Below are 22,384 nucleotides of genomic sequence, written 5' to 3' on the forward strand. Positions count from 1 at the left end.
AGGACTTCAACGGTTTTTGTTGGACATTTGTTCAAATGTTTGAATATTCGAAATTCTATGTACCTCGGTAGTACTGTACCAGGGAGGCAACTTCAAAATAATTTTCAGAACTTTGTTGTGCTTTTTTCCTGGTAGTGCAACAACTAAACCATACTAGCACAGCATAAAGCATGGCCAGTCTAAAAACTTGTTTAAATATTAGAAGTTTATTTATAGGACAAAGTTTGGTTTTCCTGTTTATCATATGTTACAAACATTTTATGTGTGGAAAATCAAGGACGTCCAAAGTGAAAATGTTATACAATACAGGCCCAAGAATCTTACCCTGAGAAACTTCTGCTCTAACAGGTTTGGAAATTTGATAATTTTCCTGCAGAGTTCTGTCAGGTTAATAATTTTGAACTTATTTCATAACATAGAGTGGAAAATTAAACTTTTTCAATTTGGAAACCATGCTTCATGCCAAACACTGTCGAATGCTTTTTCTATATCTAGAAGAGCAACTCCAGTTGAGTGGCCTTCAGATTTGTTTGAACGAATTAAATTGGTAGCTCTTAAGAGTTGATGAGTAGTTGAATGCCCATGGCGAAATCCAAACTGCTCATCTGCAAAAATTGAGTTCGTATTGATGTGAAGCATCATTCTATTCAAAATTATCTTTTCAAAAGTTTTCTTATTGAAGAAAGCAAACTTATTGGGCGGTAGCTAGTAGCTTCAGCTGGATTTTTATCCGGCTTCAAAAATTGGAACAACTTTTGCATTTTTCCATTTATCAGGAAAGTATGCCAAATGGAAACATGTGTTAAATACTTTTACCAAGAACAACAAGGTACTCTCTGGGAGTTTTTTGATGAGGATATAGAAAATTCCATCATCACCTGGATCTTTCATATTTTGAATTTTTTTAGTTATAGATCTTAATTCGTTCAAAGCAGTCCTCCAGGAATCATCAATTCCCGAGAGAAAATTTTTCCGATAAATAATCCCGAAAGAATCAGGTTCTAAATTGGACTAGTTAGACCAAAATGGAATAGGCTTAAGATGATTTTTCTAAAAAAAAATGTATGCTTCCAAAAGTGTTTGGAACTCGGGGCTAATTTCGAAACATTATTTTCAACAGTTTTGTTCCTCAGGGCAGAGAATCGCTTTTTAATTTGTTTTTTGCAAATCCCGCCAGATAACTTTGAGCTGAAGATCGTCTACTGCTCTATGGTAATTGAAAGTAGAGCTCTTGGGATTAGCAATTACTTCTTGGAATATTTCAAAAGTTACTGAACCGAAGTCAGCATGGGTAACCAATTGGCTACAAAATTGACTTGAATCAGCTAAGACCAAATCAATAGTTGAGGGATTTCTTGCTGAAGAAAAGCATATTGGGCTATTTGAATATTGAATAGTTTATACCAAGTTTTAAGTGATTTTTATTTTTCTTTGCTATAATTAAGAATAAAAATCCTAATTTATTCATCTATCGTGAAACGTGCCCGTTCTTACCAATTTATATACCGGCGAAAAAATTAATTTTATTTTTGCTTCAAGAAATATCCGTATGGTCCGCCAATGACAATGTTTTAGAATTCCCATGTGATTTTGATTTAATATGATTTTGACCAATTCCCCGATGGTAAACGTAATACAGTTTATTAAATCGAGATGAAAAAGTTGAAAGAGCTATAACTTTTTTGAATGTCTATGAAATATTCTGAAATATTGTTTCCTCGCTATACAAGTATCGGTACAATATTTAGTGTAATCGGTGGAATCTGTTAGAGTTTTGAGAGTTTCCAGCAAAATGCTTCTTTTCGGAGTAATATATTTAAATATGCAATTTCCTGGAGTTCAATGAATCAAATTTTGCTCATAAGCAGCGCTAGTGGTGTAGTGGTAAGCGTGATTGCCTCTCACCCCAGCAGGCCTGGGTTCAATCCCAGTTGGCGCCGCCGGGATGTTCTGAGGCATATCATCTTTGATCACGCCTTCCTTCGGAAGGGAAGTAAAGCCGTTGGTCCCCGGTTCATGAGTTGATGGGTCGATAGGTAGGGTCCAGGTGTGGGAGCTGTCTCCCTGGCGTCGGTAGCATTGGTACTCAGCACGGAAAACAAGGTCAACGGAAAACAAATCATGGAAAAAAATCCCAATTGTTGGCTCCTGGTCCCCGGACTCATGACCGTGATATCTTTTACTAACCACGACACGTCACGTTTGAAGGTTGAAATGTAATTAATTTATTCTGATTCCTATTTTTCATATAGGTTCTAAGTTGGAGACACTTGATGCACCGAGTATATAATGCTATATCATACGACACCTTTATTTGTCGTCATAAATGCTGAGTAGGTTTGAACAAGCATTGAACTGAAGGTTCAATGCTGGGTGTGATTTAGCTACGCAGCATATTCCCACAATTGTGGTCTGCTAAAAGTGCATGATAGAAAAATAGCAATGACATGTGGTACGCACATGTCACACAATGCTATACAGGGTAAATGGATGTTATGTCGGCCTAAATGCCCCAAATTTGGTCCCATACATAAATTCAGCAATCGACTAAATTTTCAATAGCGACCCAAACTATCTATTAGTACCGTCCCAATGACGCGTTCGTCTAGATAAAATTGATAAATAGCAGATTTTTAGTGTTGGGCTCAATCTTAGATCCATAGGCTAACATTAGAGCCATTTCCCCGAATTATGTCCGGTATTGTATGTTCAGGAGATAATGGAGAAGATGGCTAAGCTAATCCCAAGTAACTTCTTTGTGGTTCTCTGTGCAATTCAATTCCCTAATCCATGGTCTTTTTGGTTAGCCAGACAGGTTAGTCTAAAAGGATTCCCCTAATCTCTAGTCTAGCTATGGAGATCGTCTGGAGTGGGCTACACTCACCTCTTTTGTTGGCTAGCTCGGGCACCTTAAATTCACGTTTATTATTTTACACACGGGTTTCTGCGATGACGGTTTTCTGCAGCGGGTGGGGTTTCTCGGTGGCGGATGAATGATAGGTTCTCGGTGAATGCCGGTGATCGACGGTTGTCGCGGCGTGACACGCCGGATGTCACACCGGGTTTCAGTAGGTTATCAATGACTTTTTAGTCCGTAATGGTATTAGGGCTGGGAATTTCACTACTTGGTTTAATTGGGTCCTATCTGACTCCGCATTTGGGGGTATTTTCCGGTATTTGTTGTGTATTTTCATTTAACTACAACTGATAAAATGACCAAAGTTCTAGAACTCGTTTATAACCTGGCAGATCGATGCATCGTATTGGGCGAGATACTGAAGTAAAAAAGAAGCTTATATTCAGTCAAACCCAGGACCAAGCGGTTCCTAAATCGACGCACTCAATAATGTTCGACTATTTTCAATCATTGAAACGTTACTTCTGCAAATATTAGTTCGTGTGCTCTAGAGATGATGGTGTAACAAAGTTTTAAAACATATCTTGTCAAAATCGAGATGCGATAAAAAATAGACGAGTGCGTCATCATTAGGGACGCGTCAAATATGGTGCTGGCACGGTAGCTCCCCACTTGACCTACGCTCATTTCCACCAACCCCTTGTTCACATTTTGCTTCTGTTTCGAACGCCCAACTTCATGCGTTGTTGGTGGGATTGGGCTACAATAAGCTGGTGTGAGAGCGGGTTTTCATTATATACTATAAACAGTCCTTTCCATAAGTTGATATTGAAGGGACCATCGAGTTATAGAATTATCGACTTATAGAATGGATACAATATTGTTTGTGATCGTCTATTATTTTAAAAATAATGCCAAAATACTCCATTTGCTGTAATATCTCGCCTGGAATGAGTAAATAATCATATGAATTTGAGAAATGGTTCAAGGATCCTATTATAGACGATCCGAGTAGTTAATTTATAGTATTGAGCCAATATGCATGAAACACGCAATAGGGCTGCCAGTTCATGAAATTTAATTTGTTAAGATATCAAATGTTCTGGTGATTTCTGGATGTGACACTATCGCCCTGAGGGCCATTATCCTAGACATATATACATTTTGACGAGCTTCCTTACACAGTTCTGATTTTAAGATTTTAAACAATTAGATATTTGTTCAGACTATGACTCTGCTTTGTGCTTCGGTTGAGAGAGGTTGTGCCGCTCCTCCGTGGCGTGTTATTTTTCTGGTGTCGGCAGATTAGTCCCGTGCGCGATAATTTAATCTGATTGAATTAGTTTTTGCAAACGTTTTGTTCTGGAATTAATGATGCAATGGTGTTTTGTGTGCTCTCACATTGTTTTTTGTTATCCGGCATATGACCTCAATAACGCCTGATCTATTGTTCGGTTGGTGCGATGAGCCAGGCTTTTGTTCAAGCGAGTGAGGTGTGATCGAACAAGAATAGATACCGCACACACGTTCTATCATGTTATGTTAGATTACCAGATTTGGTGATAAAAGTGCCAGCCAAGCAAAAATGAAAATTATATGGAAGAAAAGTTAATCATACCTTATTATTGTGTGGCTGTTAGAGATTATTTATTTTCCATCCGGTTTGTTTCGAGTTAAGTACTTGATAATAAAATAAATGTGTGCTATCGATTTTTTTATGTTACCGGTTGCCCGGTATGACCTCTGATCTATTTTTCTGTTGCTGCGATGAGCAACGTCTTTGTGTAGCGTTAAAGAAGAAAGTCCGAAAACACATGACATGCGTGGAGTGTGTTCTTTTGTGGATGCGAGCTAGAAGAGCGTTATCAGTGATTGCGGTGGTTCAAGGAACATTCAATAAAGCATTTTCGAAAACATGACGCTGCAAAGTCACTAGGCCAATCGGGTGAGATCTTTTCATTTTATCTATTTAGATTCCATTTGTGTCACTGATTTATAAAATGCTCTATATTGACAAATAGAGCTTCCAAATCATTCACCCTCCCACTAACACAACTCTTTCCGTCCTGTGACACCTATGAAGGTAGTATGGGTTTTCTGCACCTTCTTAAGTAGATGTTGAATTAACTTTCCCTCCCGTCCCCTGCGATTGTAAGGATGTGGCCAGGTGTATAATGCGATGCTTGTTTTGTAGATTTTATGTTTGTGTGGGGGAAAATCACAAATCCCAAGTGATATTTTCTGCGTCAACACACGATATTTTCTGCAAAACATATTAGTTGACCATTAAACAGCCACCCACGATTTGTACAATCGCATATGCTATGCTATGCTATGCTAATTAGATATTTGTTCAGACTATTTGAACTTATATTTTTTTTAAGATGTATCTGACTGCTAATTTTGGTTTCTTTTCCGGAATAGAAGAAATCAGTGTTGGTAAAGTCATCAATTAAATGACAGTGTTCACTTGGCTGTCGACAAAAGCAGACCACTCTCGATGTGTGCTACGCGATCGTCTGTTTTCTCGGCAGCAACCATTGTGTGGTCCTCCTCATTGTTCTTCATCAGCAGTTCTTTCGGTCGATGCGTCGTCGACTTTGGAAAGCAACCGTTTAGTGATGAATGTGTGAGTGCTGACCACGTTTTGCGTCAATTGCTGCAATGGAAGTGCTCTGACCCTCGTTGGTGTAGCTGCCATATAATGAAACCACTGGAAGCGGCTCCAGTTCTGATGGAGGAGGCTTTTTGGATAGCGGAAGATAAAGTGTTTATTGTGTTGTACCTTTTGACTATATTTTTAAGATGTATTGTATAGTGATCAAGAATCCTCGGCTCTGTAAAGTTAATTCGGTTGAGCCTTACCAAATAAATTAATAAACAAAAAAAAAAAAATCAATTAAATGATATTTTCCTCTCAATACACGCGTGATATTGCAACAAAACTTCATGCTCGATATTGATTTTACAAGCCCCTTTGATATTGCGAGATGGTTCACAACATGTAATGGAGGTGAGAGTTGAGCCGACACTGCAGTGACGGTAGTTTCGGGTCGCGTTCGGATGTAAAGCAGAAATCATTTAATTGAAACTAAGCACGGTTTGGTTAGACTTTCGTTAGCTTGATATCCGTATCATCTGCATTTGCTTGATTGTTGATTTCAGATCAACCATGATCTTGGACATTGGTGAGATTTGATTGATTGATATTTTCCCAACACTGGATGAAATTTCAGGTATCCCCTGAAATTTGGAAAGATTCAAGTTTGGCAAGCAGTAAAATGCTTCTTTCATGCATTGCAACTAAAATATACCATCACATTTATTTTCCTTCTTTTAAAAGCTGCTAATTATTTTCTCACCCCCATTAGGTCTTTTAAGAATAAAAATTTGATATTGGTCACTGGAAATTTGGTAAGAAATCAAAATGTTTCATTTTTAATGATTTTTCCTTCACACTTAGAAAAATTGATGTAAATTTAAGTGCTCTGAGAGTGATACATACGAGCTTCTATTATGACATAAAATTGAATCATAATATACGCGAAATTCAGTTCAATCAAACGTAGGTTCGAAATTTTCTGTCTCGGAGCACTTGAATGTTGAAATGTTTGTTTACCTCTCATCCTTTATGTCAAAGATGGATTCCGAGGATTTCAAGCAATCTAAAAGTTTAAATCATGGTATGCAGAACCCATATAAAATCAAAATTGTTACTTGGGTATTTGACTGACTGATAGTTAAATTTGGCTTTAAATTTCAGGCTATCAACTCATTTGGCTAAATAAAGTTCCCTTGGTTTTCCAGGGTTAACTTAACCATACCTTTTACGGAAAATTGTCAGGTTAATGAGAAATCCCTTTTTTAATTTCTTAAAACATAAGTAATTTTTGGTAAAACTGTAACTTGATTGCCGAAAACTTTTTAAAGACATACCAACTTCACGCCGTTCAGGCTCATAATATTTTATAAACATTAAATCTTTAAATGTTTTAATTTATTAAAATTAAACAAACCCTGGATCCAATGTCCCGAAACAAATCTATGTTGGAATCATCCTGATACCTATTGAAATCAACAGAATTCAATCAGTATTTTAGACCTCTATCTGGAATTTTCTTGTAATTTGCCACATAATAGTCTTGAAAGTCAACCGAACACTTCACAATAAATTCAATCTCAAGTGCTCGACAAACTACCTTATGCGTGGTAATGTTTGCACCATTCCTGAATGGGATAAAGTAAACACGGAGGTGTATATTGGCAATCCTAGTAAGTACGGTAGAGAACTACTTCGGCCTAATCACCCATTTTAGGCCTATCGAGCAGAAAACTTCAAATAAATCCATGATTTCAGAGTTAACAAGTCAATTATTCGTTTGGTATGATACTTTAGTTCAAATACTACCGGACAAACTCAATGAGAACACGTGGTATGAAAGTTTGCACCCATTATTCCCAAAAACAAAAGAAGCGCTCCGACCGAATCAATTTTTATCTTCATCTGAAAATTCATCCCACCTTAATCTTGATGTTTTTAAAACCTGTGAACTTGAATCATATAAAGGAAAACACTCAATGTCCTTCTCCAAGTAAAGTTATTTTTAAGAGTTTAGAACTTCAGATTTTTTTTTCAAAAGTACAAAAAAAATCGAGCCTTTACATTTTGAAATATATTTAGTTACAGAAGATAAAAAAAGGTTGCCGACTTGAGGACTAAAACCACGAACATGTTGACAATTAGACCTGTGCTTTTTCTACTGCTCTCTCCATGCTTGATAGGATTAAAGCAAATAAGAAGCGCTCATTCCCTTGCTTCCGTTTGCTTTTTCTGCTGGAGAGAATAGAGGCGAGTGTGAGCGTCGTTCTACTATGTTATCATAAAAATCAAAACATAAAGAACTGTGATATTAAAAAGTATTTGGGATCGTGACGTATACATGAACCTGGATGGCCACGGGACTGTCCTCCGGAAGATTCGGAACATCGGTAAAAGTGGACAATCCACAAAACTGATCCTAGCCCAAGTAGCAATTTCGGTTTTATGAGGGAACTGTAGACCACGATTCAGACTTGTAGAATGCTATAAAACTTGCAATGTGATATGAGAATGAATTTTGGACATGGATGCAGATGGTCATCGGACCGTTCAGCGGAAGATCCGGAAGATCCGTAAAAGTGGTAAATTCATGATCCTGATCTTAGAGCTCCGCGTTTTTTTTTTATAAACATTAGGAACTGTGATGATAGAAATAATTTGGAGTTGTGACATAAACATGGACGTGGATGTCCATGGGACCGTCCTCCAGAAGATCCCGAACATCCGTAAAAGTGGTCAATCCATGAAACTGTGAAAAACCCAAGGTTTTTTTTTCGAAAACTCTTGGAACTGTGATTTAAGATAGGATTTAGGGTCGTGACATATGCAGGGATCCGGACGGCCATGGGACTGTCCTCCAAAAGATCCGGAACATCCGTAAATTTGTCAATCTGTGAAACAGATCTTAGAGCTCTGCAGTTTTTTTTTAACACTTGAAACTGTAATATAAGAAACCACTGGACCCCTTTTACGGATTTTCCGTATCTCCCAGAGGACAGTCCTATGGCCATCCAGGTCCATGTTTTTTGTCATGACCACAAATTCTTTCTTATATCACAGTTCCTGATGTTAAAGAAATGCGGAGCTCTAGGCACAGATTCAGGGATTGACCACTTTTACAGATGTTCCGGATCTGTCAGAGGACCATTCCTGTGTCTCCAGGATCCTTGTATAGGAACCATGAGGTTATTCTAACTAATTATGGACATTTGAACCCATTAAGCCATTTGCAAAACCCATAATCACACTTAAAAATAACGTGTAACGACTCTTTTCGCATTTGGAAAAAGTAGACGACTCTATTTGCAATGTTTCTACAATCAAAATAATCTGCAGACCTTAGGAATTTTTGAAATGCCTTAATTTTTGAAATTTATCGAGAAATGACTAAGCTATGCCATTGCAAACTTGCCGTTACACATTTTTCAGAGGCATCGTATTCGGAGTGTTAATACCATTGCATCGTCTTCAAGGTCAACTTCTCACATTCACTGTGATGTTCGTGATCAGAGGATGATAGAAAACGTAGCTAACATTCACTGTAAAAAAATTTTGGTTTGCATGAATCTTAAAAAAAAGTAGAAGGATCTGTGCCTAGGGGCACGAACGGAAGCTTGACTTAGGACCGCTAGTGGACTGAATAAATGTGAAGAGCATTTAGTTATTTTAACTGATCAATTATCTATTATCTAAACTCTTTCCGTTTTTGAATTGTAGGCGTACCAAATTTGTAATATTTTTTTTAAAAAGAGAAAGTTTATTAAGAGAATCTATCAAAATCACTTGCACCCCTGCTTCCAAGGTTAGTTAAAAGATTACAACTCTGGAGAGCATTTTGTGAGGTCATTGGGGGCTTGTGGTTCTGAATATGGACAAACAAGCACAGATAAATTCTATTCCAACTCTTTATTAGCTAAGCTTGATGGCCCTGAAAAGGGCCGTTTTATTGAAGAGGAATCCATGGCCACTTACGCTTGGCGTGTTTAGTGTAGGTGATAGCATCACGGCCCTCATTTTGCAGGAACATCTTCAGCACACCTCGTAGATCAGATCGGAGATACGTTTGACACCACCACGGCGAGCCAGACGACCGATGGCGGTTATCTCGAAGAACTTTGCGATGACGCTTGGCGCCTCCTTCACCAGACCTTTTCTTCCTTTGCCACGACCAGTCAAATGTGAAGGAGTGGACTAGCCACCAGCTTCCTACTGCTGCTATTGCTGTTCACCACGCCGTCCGAAGCGAAAATGAGCTAATGCCATACAGCAGCGCTTTTTTATATCTTTTCAGGTTAAAGTAGAATGATGTGCAACCAAGTGGTATAAAAGCTACAAAGACTCCTCCCATTATGAGTAGTTTGCTATCAAGTAGCGACACTGGCTCTTTTCCTTTTGCGTACACGGCGAATGAGAACGACCCAAATTTGAGTTTAGTTCACTCATAATTGCCAAAAGTGCAGGAACTCAGTGATGAGTAAATTTGTCTCATGGTTTCCTGTGGAAAATCTAAAAAATCTGCCAGAAAATGAGGAAATTGACAAAAAATTTATTCAGTCTCGGAGTAGTACCAATAGACTGAGTGAATCAAATCTTTACTTTTCTCAAATTCGGAATTTTTTCCCTGGAAAATCCTGGGAAAACATGAGGCAAATTTACTCATCGCTGAGTTCCTGCACTTTATTTCTTATTTCTGAGATAACTAAACTCAAATTTGGGTCGTTCTCATTCGCCGTGATATCACCTTGAAAGATATCGGCGCCGGTGGTTAGTGTGATTACCTCTCACCCCAGCAGGCCTGGGTCCAATCTCAGTCGGCGCCACCGGCATGTTCTAAGGCATAACATCTCTGATCACGCCTTCCTTCGGGAAGTAAAGCCGTTGGTCCCCGGTTGAGTTGGTGGCCCTGAAAAGAGCTGTTTTGTTGCCAAAGTTGGTGATGATTTGACCTCTGAAACCAAACAGAGTGCGTCTCTCTCACTTCAAAACGTAGATGACATCCATGGCCGCTTAAGCTTGCCGTGTTTAGTGTAGGTGACAGCATCACGGATCTCATTTTTCAGGAACACCTTCAGCACACCTCGTAAATCAGACCGGAAATACGTCAGACACCGCCAGACGACGGATGGTGGTTATCTCGAAGAATTTGCGTTTGGTTCTGAGTATGGCGATGAGTGTGCAAAATATTACGCAATTTCATCCTCCCTATTCGCACGCGTCCGAGGATCGGAGGCGAATGCCACTTCGACTTGTTTCGTCTACTTACTACTCTCTGACGACTGTGCTGGGGAAGCAGCATATGCATGTAGGTAATTGGTGGATTTTTTAGTTAATTCGACGCTTTTGGACCATGCTGGACATTAACCATTGTTGAAAATCAACATTCGGAAGCATTGTTATCGATGCGTATGAATATTTCTCATCGATTGGTGATAAAATTATTGAAATTGGACCAGGGGCAGCTGAGTTATTAACGTTCAAAATCTTTTTTAATGTGTTACATGTTCTATGTTCGGTTTTCACAAAGTGTACCCCCATATAGAAATCAAAGACGTAATCCTACGTCAAAATTAGTTAAAAAATTTGTAAATTCCAGATTTTTCCAGGAAAAAAATCGCTAATGATTCCCGGTTTTACAGGTTTTTTTTTTACGGTAGTAAACACCTTGAATTGCTATAGCTGTTTCTTCTGCTTCCTGATATGAAACGGAATAATTGTCCTATATGGAATAGTCTTATATATGGAATAGTCTTATTTATCCTTCTATTCTGGTTATTTTCTTTTTCAAATTTTCTTCGCAAGTGTTTAGAACTAATTTTCTGGAATTCGTTCTAATAATCGTTTGTCCTACTTACATTCAGTATAATAACCCAGCATCCACCCTGGGCATTCAATACAACCTGTTTGATATATCTCATGGTCCTGGGTACTGAATATGATCTCCGAAGTTCTACCTTTGATATATCGAGTTATGAGCTTGAGCTTGAGCTTGAGCTTGATTGACCGCCCACGGTTGCTACTCTGTTACTGCCAGATCAGCTGTAATTACACAGAGAACCAATAGACGATGCTTGGAACTAGCAATCATCCTCAATGTGTAAAAACTGGTGATCTTAAATTAGGCAATACCAGCGCCGGCCGCGCCCGAACACAGGTCAAGAAAGGAATGGGAAGGATTGTGTTGACATGACACTCGCTTTGATGGAAGCCGAGAACACCTCTGCACTTCCACGAGGAATCACTGGGATGTTGGATAAGAGGGTTGGGTTTGCAGCAGGGTTCGTTTTGGTAAACGATAAGCTGAATTGATGTCCTAACGATCATATAACGCGAAGGAGCTTGGGACTAAACCCACGGTCTTCTGCTCAGTAAGCAAAAACGTTTGCCACTAGGCAGACGAGCACCTTTTTAATCACCGTGTTGCTGTTATTACCATGTAGTCATATTAACAAATAAAACGATTGACGAATCTTGAATGTGGATGGGCCTGAGATTGGACTCATGATGTTCTGCTCAGCAAGCAAAAACGGTTGCTCTAAGGCCACCGAGCCCCTCATATCACATAATACCGTTTCTCAAATTTGTGTATCCATTCAAACCCGGAACCAACGACAACAACGTGTTTTGCAAAATACACGATACACAAGCGATTTTACCATAAATCTCTTTGATATGTAAGGACCTGGAACAGCGTTTTTCTGCTCAGTAAGCAGGCCACTGTAACTGACGATCTTTCAAATCCGAAAACTAAAAACTACGAAAAAGTACTTAGGCCTTCATTAAGTTCCACTTTCACGCGACGTTCAATGACAGGGTCCTATCCAGGATTACATCTGAAAAATCCAAATCTGGCCAACGCCCACCTAAACCTGTTCTAATCCACCTGAAATGACTAACGAATGGAAGACTTTGACTGCCCAGCCATGCAATAGTCTCATTCCGTGCCATATGGCAACTTGATGATTCTATTGCGCTCATCTTCTTGAACCACCCAGGGGAGACTTGGTCCTGTACCCAATGCTTAACTTATCTCCATTCCACTCAGCTACTCGCAATTTCTTGTGATATAGTGGGCGGAATATTATTATATGAGACAATTCAATGCAGACGTCTTTCCAAATTTGGCAGATCGACAGGTAATCGGTGAGTTACCACGATAGTTGCTATTCAACAACTCGACAACGTCCCATCGTCAACGCCTGCTATGAGAATTTTCCATTGCATACGTCAACGAAATCACGTCATCGAGCTATCGATCAACTACCCTGGTTATCGCCTGGTACCTTATAGCACGATGCTAGGAGGCGAACCGGAAGAATCGATGAGCTACCTCTCCCCCTACCTTTGATATATCGAGTTATGCTCTCAAAATAACACTACATGGAACTTCGATCAAAAGATGCATCGACTTATGAAGAGTAGTACTATAAATATGAATATGAAGGGACTGCAGAATCCATCTAGTTTTAGAAAATATCGGGTTATAGAATGTAGAATTGTGGAGAGTTGACTGTATTTAATGAATACACATATACCCTATTCCTCGCTCTCGCTATCTGCCGATTTTACTCGCTCGAAGTGGTTAAGTAGGGTACAGGAATGAAAATGTTCTTGGTGAGCAACTTCCAAAATGTAGCTGTTTCAGGATGTTTTGAAAATAATTTCGACAAAATGTGTTTTTTTTTTTGTGCATGGAAATACCCCTTTTCATAGATTGGTATTTTAATTTTAAGGTAATTTGGTCTTCTGTAGACAAGAGTAAAGGGCTACATTTGATTTTTTTTCGTTCTGACAGATGCCTTCATCCTGAATACAGATGCTCATAAATGTTCATCTCCTCCACGATTATACTAGCATCATAGCCCTCCAAGCTAGACAATACTAGATCAATGATAGTGCTGCTACTATGCCCAACACGTGTTGGTTCAAAAACATGTTATTTCATTCCAAGCGCCTCCACCACGTTTTTGAGTTCACGTGCATACCCAAGCTCGTTCCATCTCATGTTGGAATTGCCAACAATAACATTCGTTCATCCATAAACATATGTACATGTCATCGAAACTTTCGTTAAAACCTACCTATATGGCTGCAAGTAGGTCAATGATAAACATCTTCATAAATTCCTTTCGAAAACAAACTTTTCCCCTCAACTGCCAGGAAGCAGTTATCGCCAGCTGTAGTGTTGTTACGCATTAGGTTTTATCCCTAAAATGAGCCGATTTTGACAAAAAATGCTGAGTATTTGTGATTCGGATTCTCAATTTGATCAAGGTTGCAATCTGGTGTCAGATGCGTTTCAGTCAAAATGACACTATCGGATCCGTTTGTTTTTGGCTCATCAAAGTGACATCGCAATCCTACAATGTTCAAGTACGTTGTAAACTGCATGAAACAACAACATTTTACTAATTCAAAATTATATTACTCACTTACATAAGCATTCATTCTCTCTTTGATTTTTCAATAAGTTTACATAACCCAAATTCCATACTTTGGTGCAACAAGACCACTGAAAATGTTCATGCGTTTCGTAAAATATTAAAACAGTTGAGAACAGAAGTTGTTACATTGTCAAAAGTTTGACTCGTGCTCATGCAAACATTTAAACTGAACCACATCACTAACTTTATAGAAGATTCTCCTCATGCTTTGTTCATTTTCGAAGTAGCATCATTTAAAGCACCATTGTGAGTCTCCTGGGACCAACTAGCTTCCACCGTAGCCCATTTAGCCCTCAGTTCCAGAAATCTTTCCCTTATCGCACCATCAACTTTGTGCGTTATGCTGTTCCCTCCCCCCACGGTTCTAAGCCAAGCAACCCCCCCCCCTTCTTGGTTTCATCCTTGCTCCATCATCATTGTTGTCCGTTGTTATCGCTTTCCAGACTTGCAAAATTACTCAAGAAACTGGAAGCCTAATTGATTAGATAAATGGATATGTGTTTGTGGCTCTGTGAGCACTCCCGGTTTGTCCCTATGCAAACACATCACCCGTTCTGGACAGACGAACTACGTACCAATACACACAGACTGAGACTGATAAATAATAGATCAGGGCAAATTAATAAGCACTCAAGTCGAAGCTCCCTCAAGACGAAGCCGACCGAAACCGAATTGGACTTCTGGATTTGCTAACAAACAGATCACCACCCTCCCCTATTGGATGATGTCTTGGTTATGGGCGCTTGAACCTACTGGCTGTGGTATGTGGATCGAGTCATTTTTCCTGTCAATTTCACACGAATGAATAAATTAGAGCGTTGTCCACAACCGGTTCTTGTATAGTTTCTGATTGTGTGTTCTCATGGTGGCATAGACGTTGCCAGTAAAGCTGATTTGAACTGGCTAATAAATGAAGCTTCTTACTACGCCCACCGACAGGTCCGTTTCTACCCAGTCAACAGCCCAGAAGGACGCAGCCCTTTGGTTGTTGCACATTGTGGAACAAATGGAGTGTTTATTGAGTGGTATGCCTGGCTTTTCTAACGAATCAATTAGAATAAAGGAAAGACTGAGGCTCGTCAATTTACCACTAAGCTTGGGGATGGCTACTTTCCCTGGTTGGTGAACAATAAATTATTCAAAAGATATGTAGAACGTTTCACTAGTTTTGTCTAGTGAAGCTTTCTTGAAAGAAATATGGCTGTATGTGCTGCAGCGAACGGAAGCTGCCATCAACCGGTAGTGGCGGGTGCCCAAAAGAGCCAAGAGCAAGTTTCGCAATAAAACTGAATAATGATCTGCCGCTTTTTTTTACGGCGTCGAATTAAATTTCCTTTCAGCTGCTTGGGACACATTATCAAGACATAATACTTCCAGTCGAGAATGAGGGAAAGGCAAGCTTTCGAATGGGCCAAGTTTTACTGGTAGTCATTATCATTCGTAATCATGTCCTCTTATCGTTTGCATAGTAGGGTGAAAACTCCTGTAGTTGCGGAAGGAGACTCCATCGGGAACCTAACGCTTTTAACGTACCACAACTATAGGAGCGTTTACCCTACGTAGTAAATGACTGTATGACAGCCAATTGAACAGTTTTGTAGTATTTCCTGCAACCGCTACTAACCAAGTTCACAGAGGTTAACCTTTTTTTTACTTGATTCATTCCAGTTCACGCCGAAAAACGCAACGAGTACGAATACGACCGTGTCTAGATGTATGTCAAACCGTAGAGCAAAAATGTCCGTACATGCTGCCGGGTGACCGGGCTCCTGCGTTACCCACGCAGTACGCCGGTGAACCAACGTTTCTTTGTCGAGGTGAGTACAAATGATAGTGAATAGCTATTTATCCAAAAATTACTGCTTTATAACTGGATCTGCGGAAATTCACCGGATACGGACACCTAACTAAGGCAGAACACTTGACTATGGGTTTCTCTACATGCGAACAGAAAAGAAGCTTTTGGTCCAACAATATCCCGAGATAGGATACGTCGGCAGATCACTCATCCCTGCAGCCATCCAAGATTACAGTACAAGATGGAGCCGGTTTTAGTTTGGGGGATTGCCTGTGGATGAACATGATTGCTTGAGTTTTGGAGGCATTGATTTTAATTTTTCAGGTGTTTGCATAATCAGCAAAGACGTTAAGGCATCTTTGAAGTTTGTTCGTTATTTCGCGAGGTATCCTTCCGTTTACAGCTATTGCGGTCAGTCTTGTAAGCGGTCACCGTAGTCGACACATTTTCTGTGATAATCGACTGCCTTTGCTTCCGACAATTGCAAACAAGCTATCAAATTACAGTACCAAACTAAAATGTCATACGCTTATACGTACAAAAGTGGAGGCCATATACGTGCATATTTTAATTTAAATTTAAACGAGTTGACTAAACATCGTATACGATTCAATCTGTAATAAAAAAAATCCTTTTGAAACGTCTTAGGATGTAATCCGATTTAATTTGTGATACAGTACGACGGAAAAAAATGATTCGTCGCATATAAGTCGCAAATTTGCATTCTATACGATTTAACTTAAACATAATGCGAGGTATGCCATTATTATATGCGATTTTTACTTAAATTGTAGCAATTTACGATACTGTCTGTACATTGTTATACGACTTCTGGTTGTCTGGGTCTGTCATAAGACACTGTCACCGAAGACCGTCACGAATGTATGTATTTTAGTGTTTCTCATGATAAGAGCTGCTGATGTTGTGCTTGTGTGAATTCTGAAAACAGCAAGCAACGATAACATTTCTGATCAGAAGTGGTTTAATTTTCGCCAAATTGAGGAATTAGAACGAAATGACACATGTCATATGATAGCTTTTGACTGTTAGATGCCGTTTCGGTTGGTTTTCGACGCAGTGCTAGTACCCACATCGTTTGGATCAAGCATTATTCAATCCAGTTTACTTCTTCGGCATTGTAGTCCTGCGGATCCTTTCATAGTTGGAACCTCGATCAAGTCAGAAATGAGAGTTATCTTCTTCGCACCAGTTCAAAAAAAATTGTTGATAAGCTTGTCAAAATGACGGAATTAACGGACGGCACCAAGATTGCGATTGTCCCACATCCAACTCTCAACACTGTACAAGGTGTAGTATATGATCCAGATTCCATCGACAAAGACGAACAAGCTATACAGTAGCACTTTGCTTCGCAGGGTACGAAGAATTAAAAAACGAATAAACGGCACTCTAAAAAACACGCCTCTGTCAGTTCTGTCATTCCATGAGACTATCGTTCCGGACTATGTCTACTTCGGTTTACTGCGAATCCAAGTTCGTATATATTATCCTACACCCATGATCTGTTTCAACTGCGGCTTCTACGGACACTCAAGAAAATACTGTCAGCAAATTGCTCTGTAACGCTGAACATACAGTAATATCAACGCGGCTGTCCAAACTACAAATAGGAGGCAAAAATTGTTCAAATAAAAACTGATCAGGGTATATACGCTGAAGGAAGTAAAAAAGAAACATATAGTGGAGTTGTTCAGCAGCAAATAAAGAAAGAACTGGCAGCCAAAGACCAACTAATATCTACCATACAAAAACAAATAGCCATACTGGAGAAGGAACTTGAAAAAAACACTGAACCCAAACCCTCGCAGCCAATCCGTAGCCGCCCAAGATCCTTCAGCCTGTCATCAAAAAATCCACTTCACAAACCTCACCATCAACTCCCACACAGCTGGTCTTGTTGTCGAAAAAGTCCACCGACAGAGAATCCCGAAGCGACAAACACTTCATCTCTCCACCAGCCAATCGACGAGATAATCGTAAAAACAATAAACCCGAACATGCTCTTAATACCCGTAGCAGAACTGGAAAACGGCATATTGAGACCTACCGAAACAACCAGCAATCGAGGTAAACGTCCTTCGGCGGAACTTAACACACGAAGCTCAGCCATCGACATTGAGATGAATAATCTACCAAGAACTGCGTAAGAAAATATTTTCGACCAACGCTATAAGTGACTCCGCCACATGGACATGAATACTGAAGAACGACGCCCACCACTCTGCAAGAATATTGACGAACACAACTATCAAATTGACTTCGACTTAGATACAAGCAATCGAACAAAAACGTGGATCGAAAGCGAGGAATGTGCAGTACTCCTCTCACTTCCAGAAGAGGAAGCGAATCTGCTAAATGCGGAGATCCGGAATGCCTTCCTTCAACCCGTTGATCACCAAACTTTCAGCTCGGCTGCAACCACATCAACGGTTCTTGCTCTAACAGCTAATGAGTATGACAGAATCAACAAGCTCAACATCAAACGTTCAAGCAGCAAGATGAACTTTCTATGATTCGCAAAGCGCGAGGCCTCCCACACCGACCCTTTCCAGGGATGTCCCGGAGCAATCCGATGAGCCTCTGGTGGCAGTCAGCGTGGCTTGCCCACAACCCTGCGCAAGTATGTCGGGGGAGACACTCGTAAAACAGTAAAACAATACAGCAATAAGTGCAAACTCAACCACAATAAAGGACAACAGACAATGGAAAATAAAAACATCAGCTGAGCCGTGTTTCAATCAGAACAGCACTCCCAAGTAGCATTGCAGGTTTTATCACGGTTTTATAGCATTCTACAAGTCTAAATCATGGTCTACAGAACCCTCATAAAACCAAAAATTTTACATGGGCTAAGCCGCAAACACCTTCAACTCACAAGATCAACATCAAACCACCGACTAGGAAGACTAACTTGATGACTGACTAGAGATGTCCCGCAGAGATCCGACGAGCCTCTGGCGGCAGTCGGCGTGGTTTGCTCGCAACCCTGGGCAAGTATTGCAACACCTTTTTCCAGTTTCAAATCAGTCAAGTACTGCTATCTCTCGTACCAATCCAGAACCCGATTTACATTCCAAACCAACAGAAGATCACTACCAAACGTACACAGATCCGGAGGTGGATCCTCGAGGGCCCATTGATGAGACTAGTTACGAATACATTGAGCTAGTATCCTCCTTCCCAAGATGAGTTAAGGTGAACAGAACAGCACCGCGCCACAATCACCCTCACAAGCTTCAACTGCTTCTGAAACATATAGGGGAAATGCAGGTAATGTCGGCCTAAGTGCCCCTTATTTGGGCCCATACATAAATTCAGCAATCGACTAAATTTTCAATAGCAACCAAAAATATCCATAAGTAACGTCCCAATAACGCGTTCATCTACATAAAATTGATAAATAGCAGATTTTTAGCGATGGGCCCAATCTTAGATCCATAGGCCAACATTAGAGACATTTCCCCTACTACCAGGTTGCACATAAAAACATCGTCGTTTGCAATTCAGTGGAACATATGCGGACTCCGATCGCATCTACATGAACTACAGATTTTAACCAGAAAATACCAACCTGTCGTCATATGTCTGCAAGAAACGAATGCAGATAACTTCAGAATAGGAACAAATTTTCAACAAATAGCGATTCTAACATCCAAGCTGTCGTAGTACAGTTGTACGCTCCAATGGCAATAACAGTCGCCTCAGTATACCTCCCACCTAGAGATAAAAATGCAGAAAAACTGATAGATGAGGTCGCAAAACCAATCCTCCTATTAGGTGACCTCAACGCTCATCACACCGCTTGGGAAAGCAGGATGCAGAATACTTCATACGAAACAAAAAAAAATGTGGCAAAGCTATTTTGAAGCTAATGGTGAAACACGACATGGTTGTCCTCAACAACGGCTGCCACACTCGCATTGATCCTGCAACAGGAGCCTCTCAGGCTCTTGATGTCTCCATTTGCTCAATATCTCATGCAACTAAATTAAACTGGAAAACATTGCCAGATTACTCGAGTAGTGATCATCTACCCTACGAACCGTAACGTCGAACAAAATGGATGTTCGAAAAGGCCAACTGGAAACTTTACGAACAACTCACTAGTAGATATCTGCGTCCCGGGTCTACCCAGACGGTAGATGAATTCACGAAAACGGTTATTTATGCGGCTGAATCTAGCATCCCTTAAACTACAGGGATTTCAGGACCAAAAACTGTCGTTTGGTGGAACCAAGAATTAGAAGTAACAATAAAAGCCAGACGTAAGCGATTGCGAGCTCTCCGGCGCCTAAGCGATAACGACCCACAGAAAATCACAGCTAAAATATATCAGGAAGCTCGGTCGTTCAGTCGGAAAACCATACATGATGCTAAACAAACGAGTTGGGAGAACTTTGTTGAAAGTGTTAACCCGACCACTCCAGCCAGCCAGCATCAATATTCTTCAGGGAAAAAGGCATTGCAATACAACAACACTCAACCTCTCAACTGGTCACACTAACGATGCACAAAAAGTTACGAATGCATTGGCCGACGAATATCAAGTGAAAACATCAGCTACAGCTACAGCTTTCAACAACCAACGCCCTATGCACAAACGTTACAACTCGAAGGATACAGGCCAATAACGCTACTCAGCTGCCTAGGTAAACTATTCGAAAGAATAGTTAACCACCGTCTCATTACCGAACTGGAGGCAACAGGCAAATTGGACCCACGCCAACATGCCTTTCGTGCCGGCAAGGGTGTCGATTCACACCTCGCCAAGCTTGAAAATCTTATCAGCCTTGAAGAAAACGAACACGTGGAAATCGTATCCCTCGATATATCAAAGGCCTACGATTCAACATACAGACCCAAAATATTCTGTCCAGTTTCCTTAATGACAGATACTTTCAAGTAGCTGCCAACGGGTCACTCTCAAGTATCAGAAAAGCTGAAAATGGAGTGCCACAAGGCTCAATTCTTTCTGTAACATTGTTCCTCGTGGATATGCAGCCAATTTTCAATGCCATACCAATCATGGAATTATTTGTACGGTTCTTAGAAAAGCTGTTGTAGCTGCTGTTGAGTGAACAACTACCACCTTCGCCACCGAAAACGCGGTCGGGCTATAACAATCAACAGAACTCCAATCCCACTAGTGAGAAGCATGAAAATTCTTGGGGTCCTACTAGACTCTAAGTTATTTTTTTAAGGAACTTTGCAGCCACAAAGCTGTCGCAGGAGAATCAATTTTCTACGCATATTCGGGCATCGTCTCAAAAGGAGTAAATGACATAGGCGTAGCCAGATAGGGGCAGGGGGGGTCGACTGCCCCCCCCCCCCTAAACTCGGCAACACAAAGGCTTTCGAGGAAATGGCGTTCGGTGAAATGGCATTCGGCCAAATTTTCCATGGTAATTTTTTTTCGCCCCTCCCTAGCTCGAAACCTGACTACGCCCTTGGTAAACGATCAACTTTGCTTAGAATAGGATCAGCGTTGGTCTTATCGAAACTTTTTATGGCCTGGGATTCACGAGCACCAACATCGAAGCAATGGAAGGAATCCTAGGGCCCACTTATAATGACGTAGTTCACCAGGCATCTGGTGCATTTCCAACTAGCCCCATTATTTCTATAAAGGCTGAAGCTGGTTGTCTCCCCTTCCGCCTTTCACTTATCCAACGTTTATGTCAGCTAACTGTCCGACTAATGGAAAAAAAATCCACGAAGTAAACGAGTATCCTTTGACAAAAAGAGCTAAAAACCTTTTTCTTAAACCATCCGGATTGTGTTTCCCAGATGTATGCAGAATTCTAAGAGCTGCAGATAGAGAGTGGTATGCACCAGTCCCAAAAATCGACAACAACCTTAGGAACAACATCAGAGCAGGCGCAAACAGGGGTATCGTACTACCGAAGTTTATCACGACCACCAGCAGATATATACTGATGGCTCCAAAGAAATCAACCGCACCGGAGCTGGAATAGTTGTGTACAACACAAACGTTAGTTTCGGCTTGCCTTAGATGTGCAGCGATTCTCAGTCAAAGCATTTGCCCGCTCCATTTATATGCATCATATTGAACAGAAATTTACTCTACTTTTTCGAACTGTGCATATACTAGTGGAATTCAGAGGGTATGCACAAACTAGGAGATCTTGCGGAATCAATGGATCACTATGTACGATACTAGCTAACAATACCGACAAAGTAGAAGAAATATTAAAATTTTGAAGAGATTTTAGCTTTTTCAATGAAATTTGCTAGAGTAATCTATTGTAGTATTAATTATTCTGACACGAATGCCAATAATGTGGTAAGGTCTTATAAATACGTTATGTCAATATTGCTTTCAGTGCATCACAATCAGCGATTTCACGATTCGTGAGCGTTCACTCTGAGTGAACGCTCACGAATCATAAGATCGCTGATTGTGACGCTCTGAAACCGAAATTGACAGGTTTTATGACTCAAACACACCCTTTACACCTTTTTTCTTGTTACTTGCAAGTCTTCTTCTTCTTATTCGCATTTCAAGCTTATTGCATATCGCATATATTAACGTATTGCGTGCTCTCAACTTAGTGTGCTAGATACCCTTCCACAGTTATTAATTGAGAGCTTTCGATGCCTGTATCATTTTTGCATTGATATGATTATGTGGCAAGTCCAATCATACT

At 40.2% G+C, this 22,384-nt stretch overlaps 1 protein-coding gene across 1 annotated transcript in view; it reads left to right on the forward strand.

The window, feature by feature from the left end:
• Nucleotides 1-22,384, forward strand: part of LOC135711694 (uncharacterized) — a 214,116-nt gene that overhangs the window by 186,338 nt on the left and 5,394 nt on the right. Inside the window, exon 4 of the mRNA XM_065234635.1 lies at nt 15,566-15,714. Within this exon, the coding sequence (XP_065090707.1) occupies nt 15,566-15,714 (149 nt within the window). The remainder of the gene's footprint in view (nt 1-15,565; nt 15,715-22,384) is intronic.

The sequence above is a fragment of the Ochlerotatus camptorhynchus genome, unplaced genomic scaffold (genome assembly GCF_037179485.1).
Source record: "Ochlerotatus camptorhynchus isolate MF236.1 unplaced genomic scaffold, CSIRO-AGI_Acam_v1.1 ptg000434l, whole genome shotgun sequence".
Classification (NCBI taxonomy): domain Eukaryota; kingdom Metazoa; phylum Arthropoda; class Insecta; order Diptera; family Culicidae; genus Ochlerotatus; species Ochlerotatus camptorhynchus.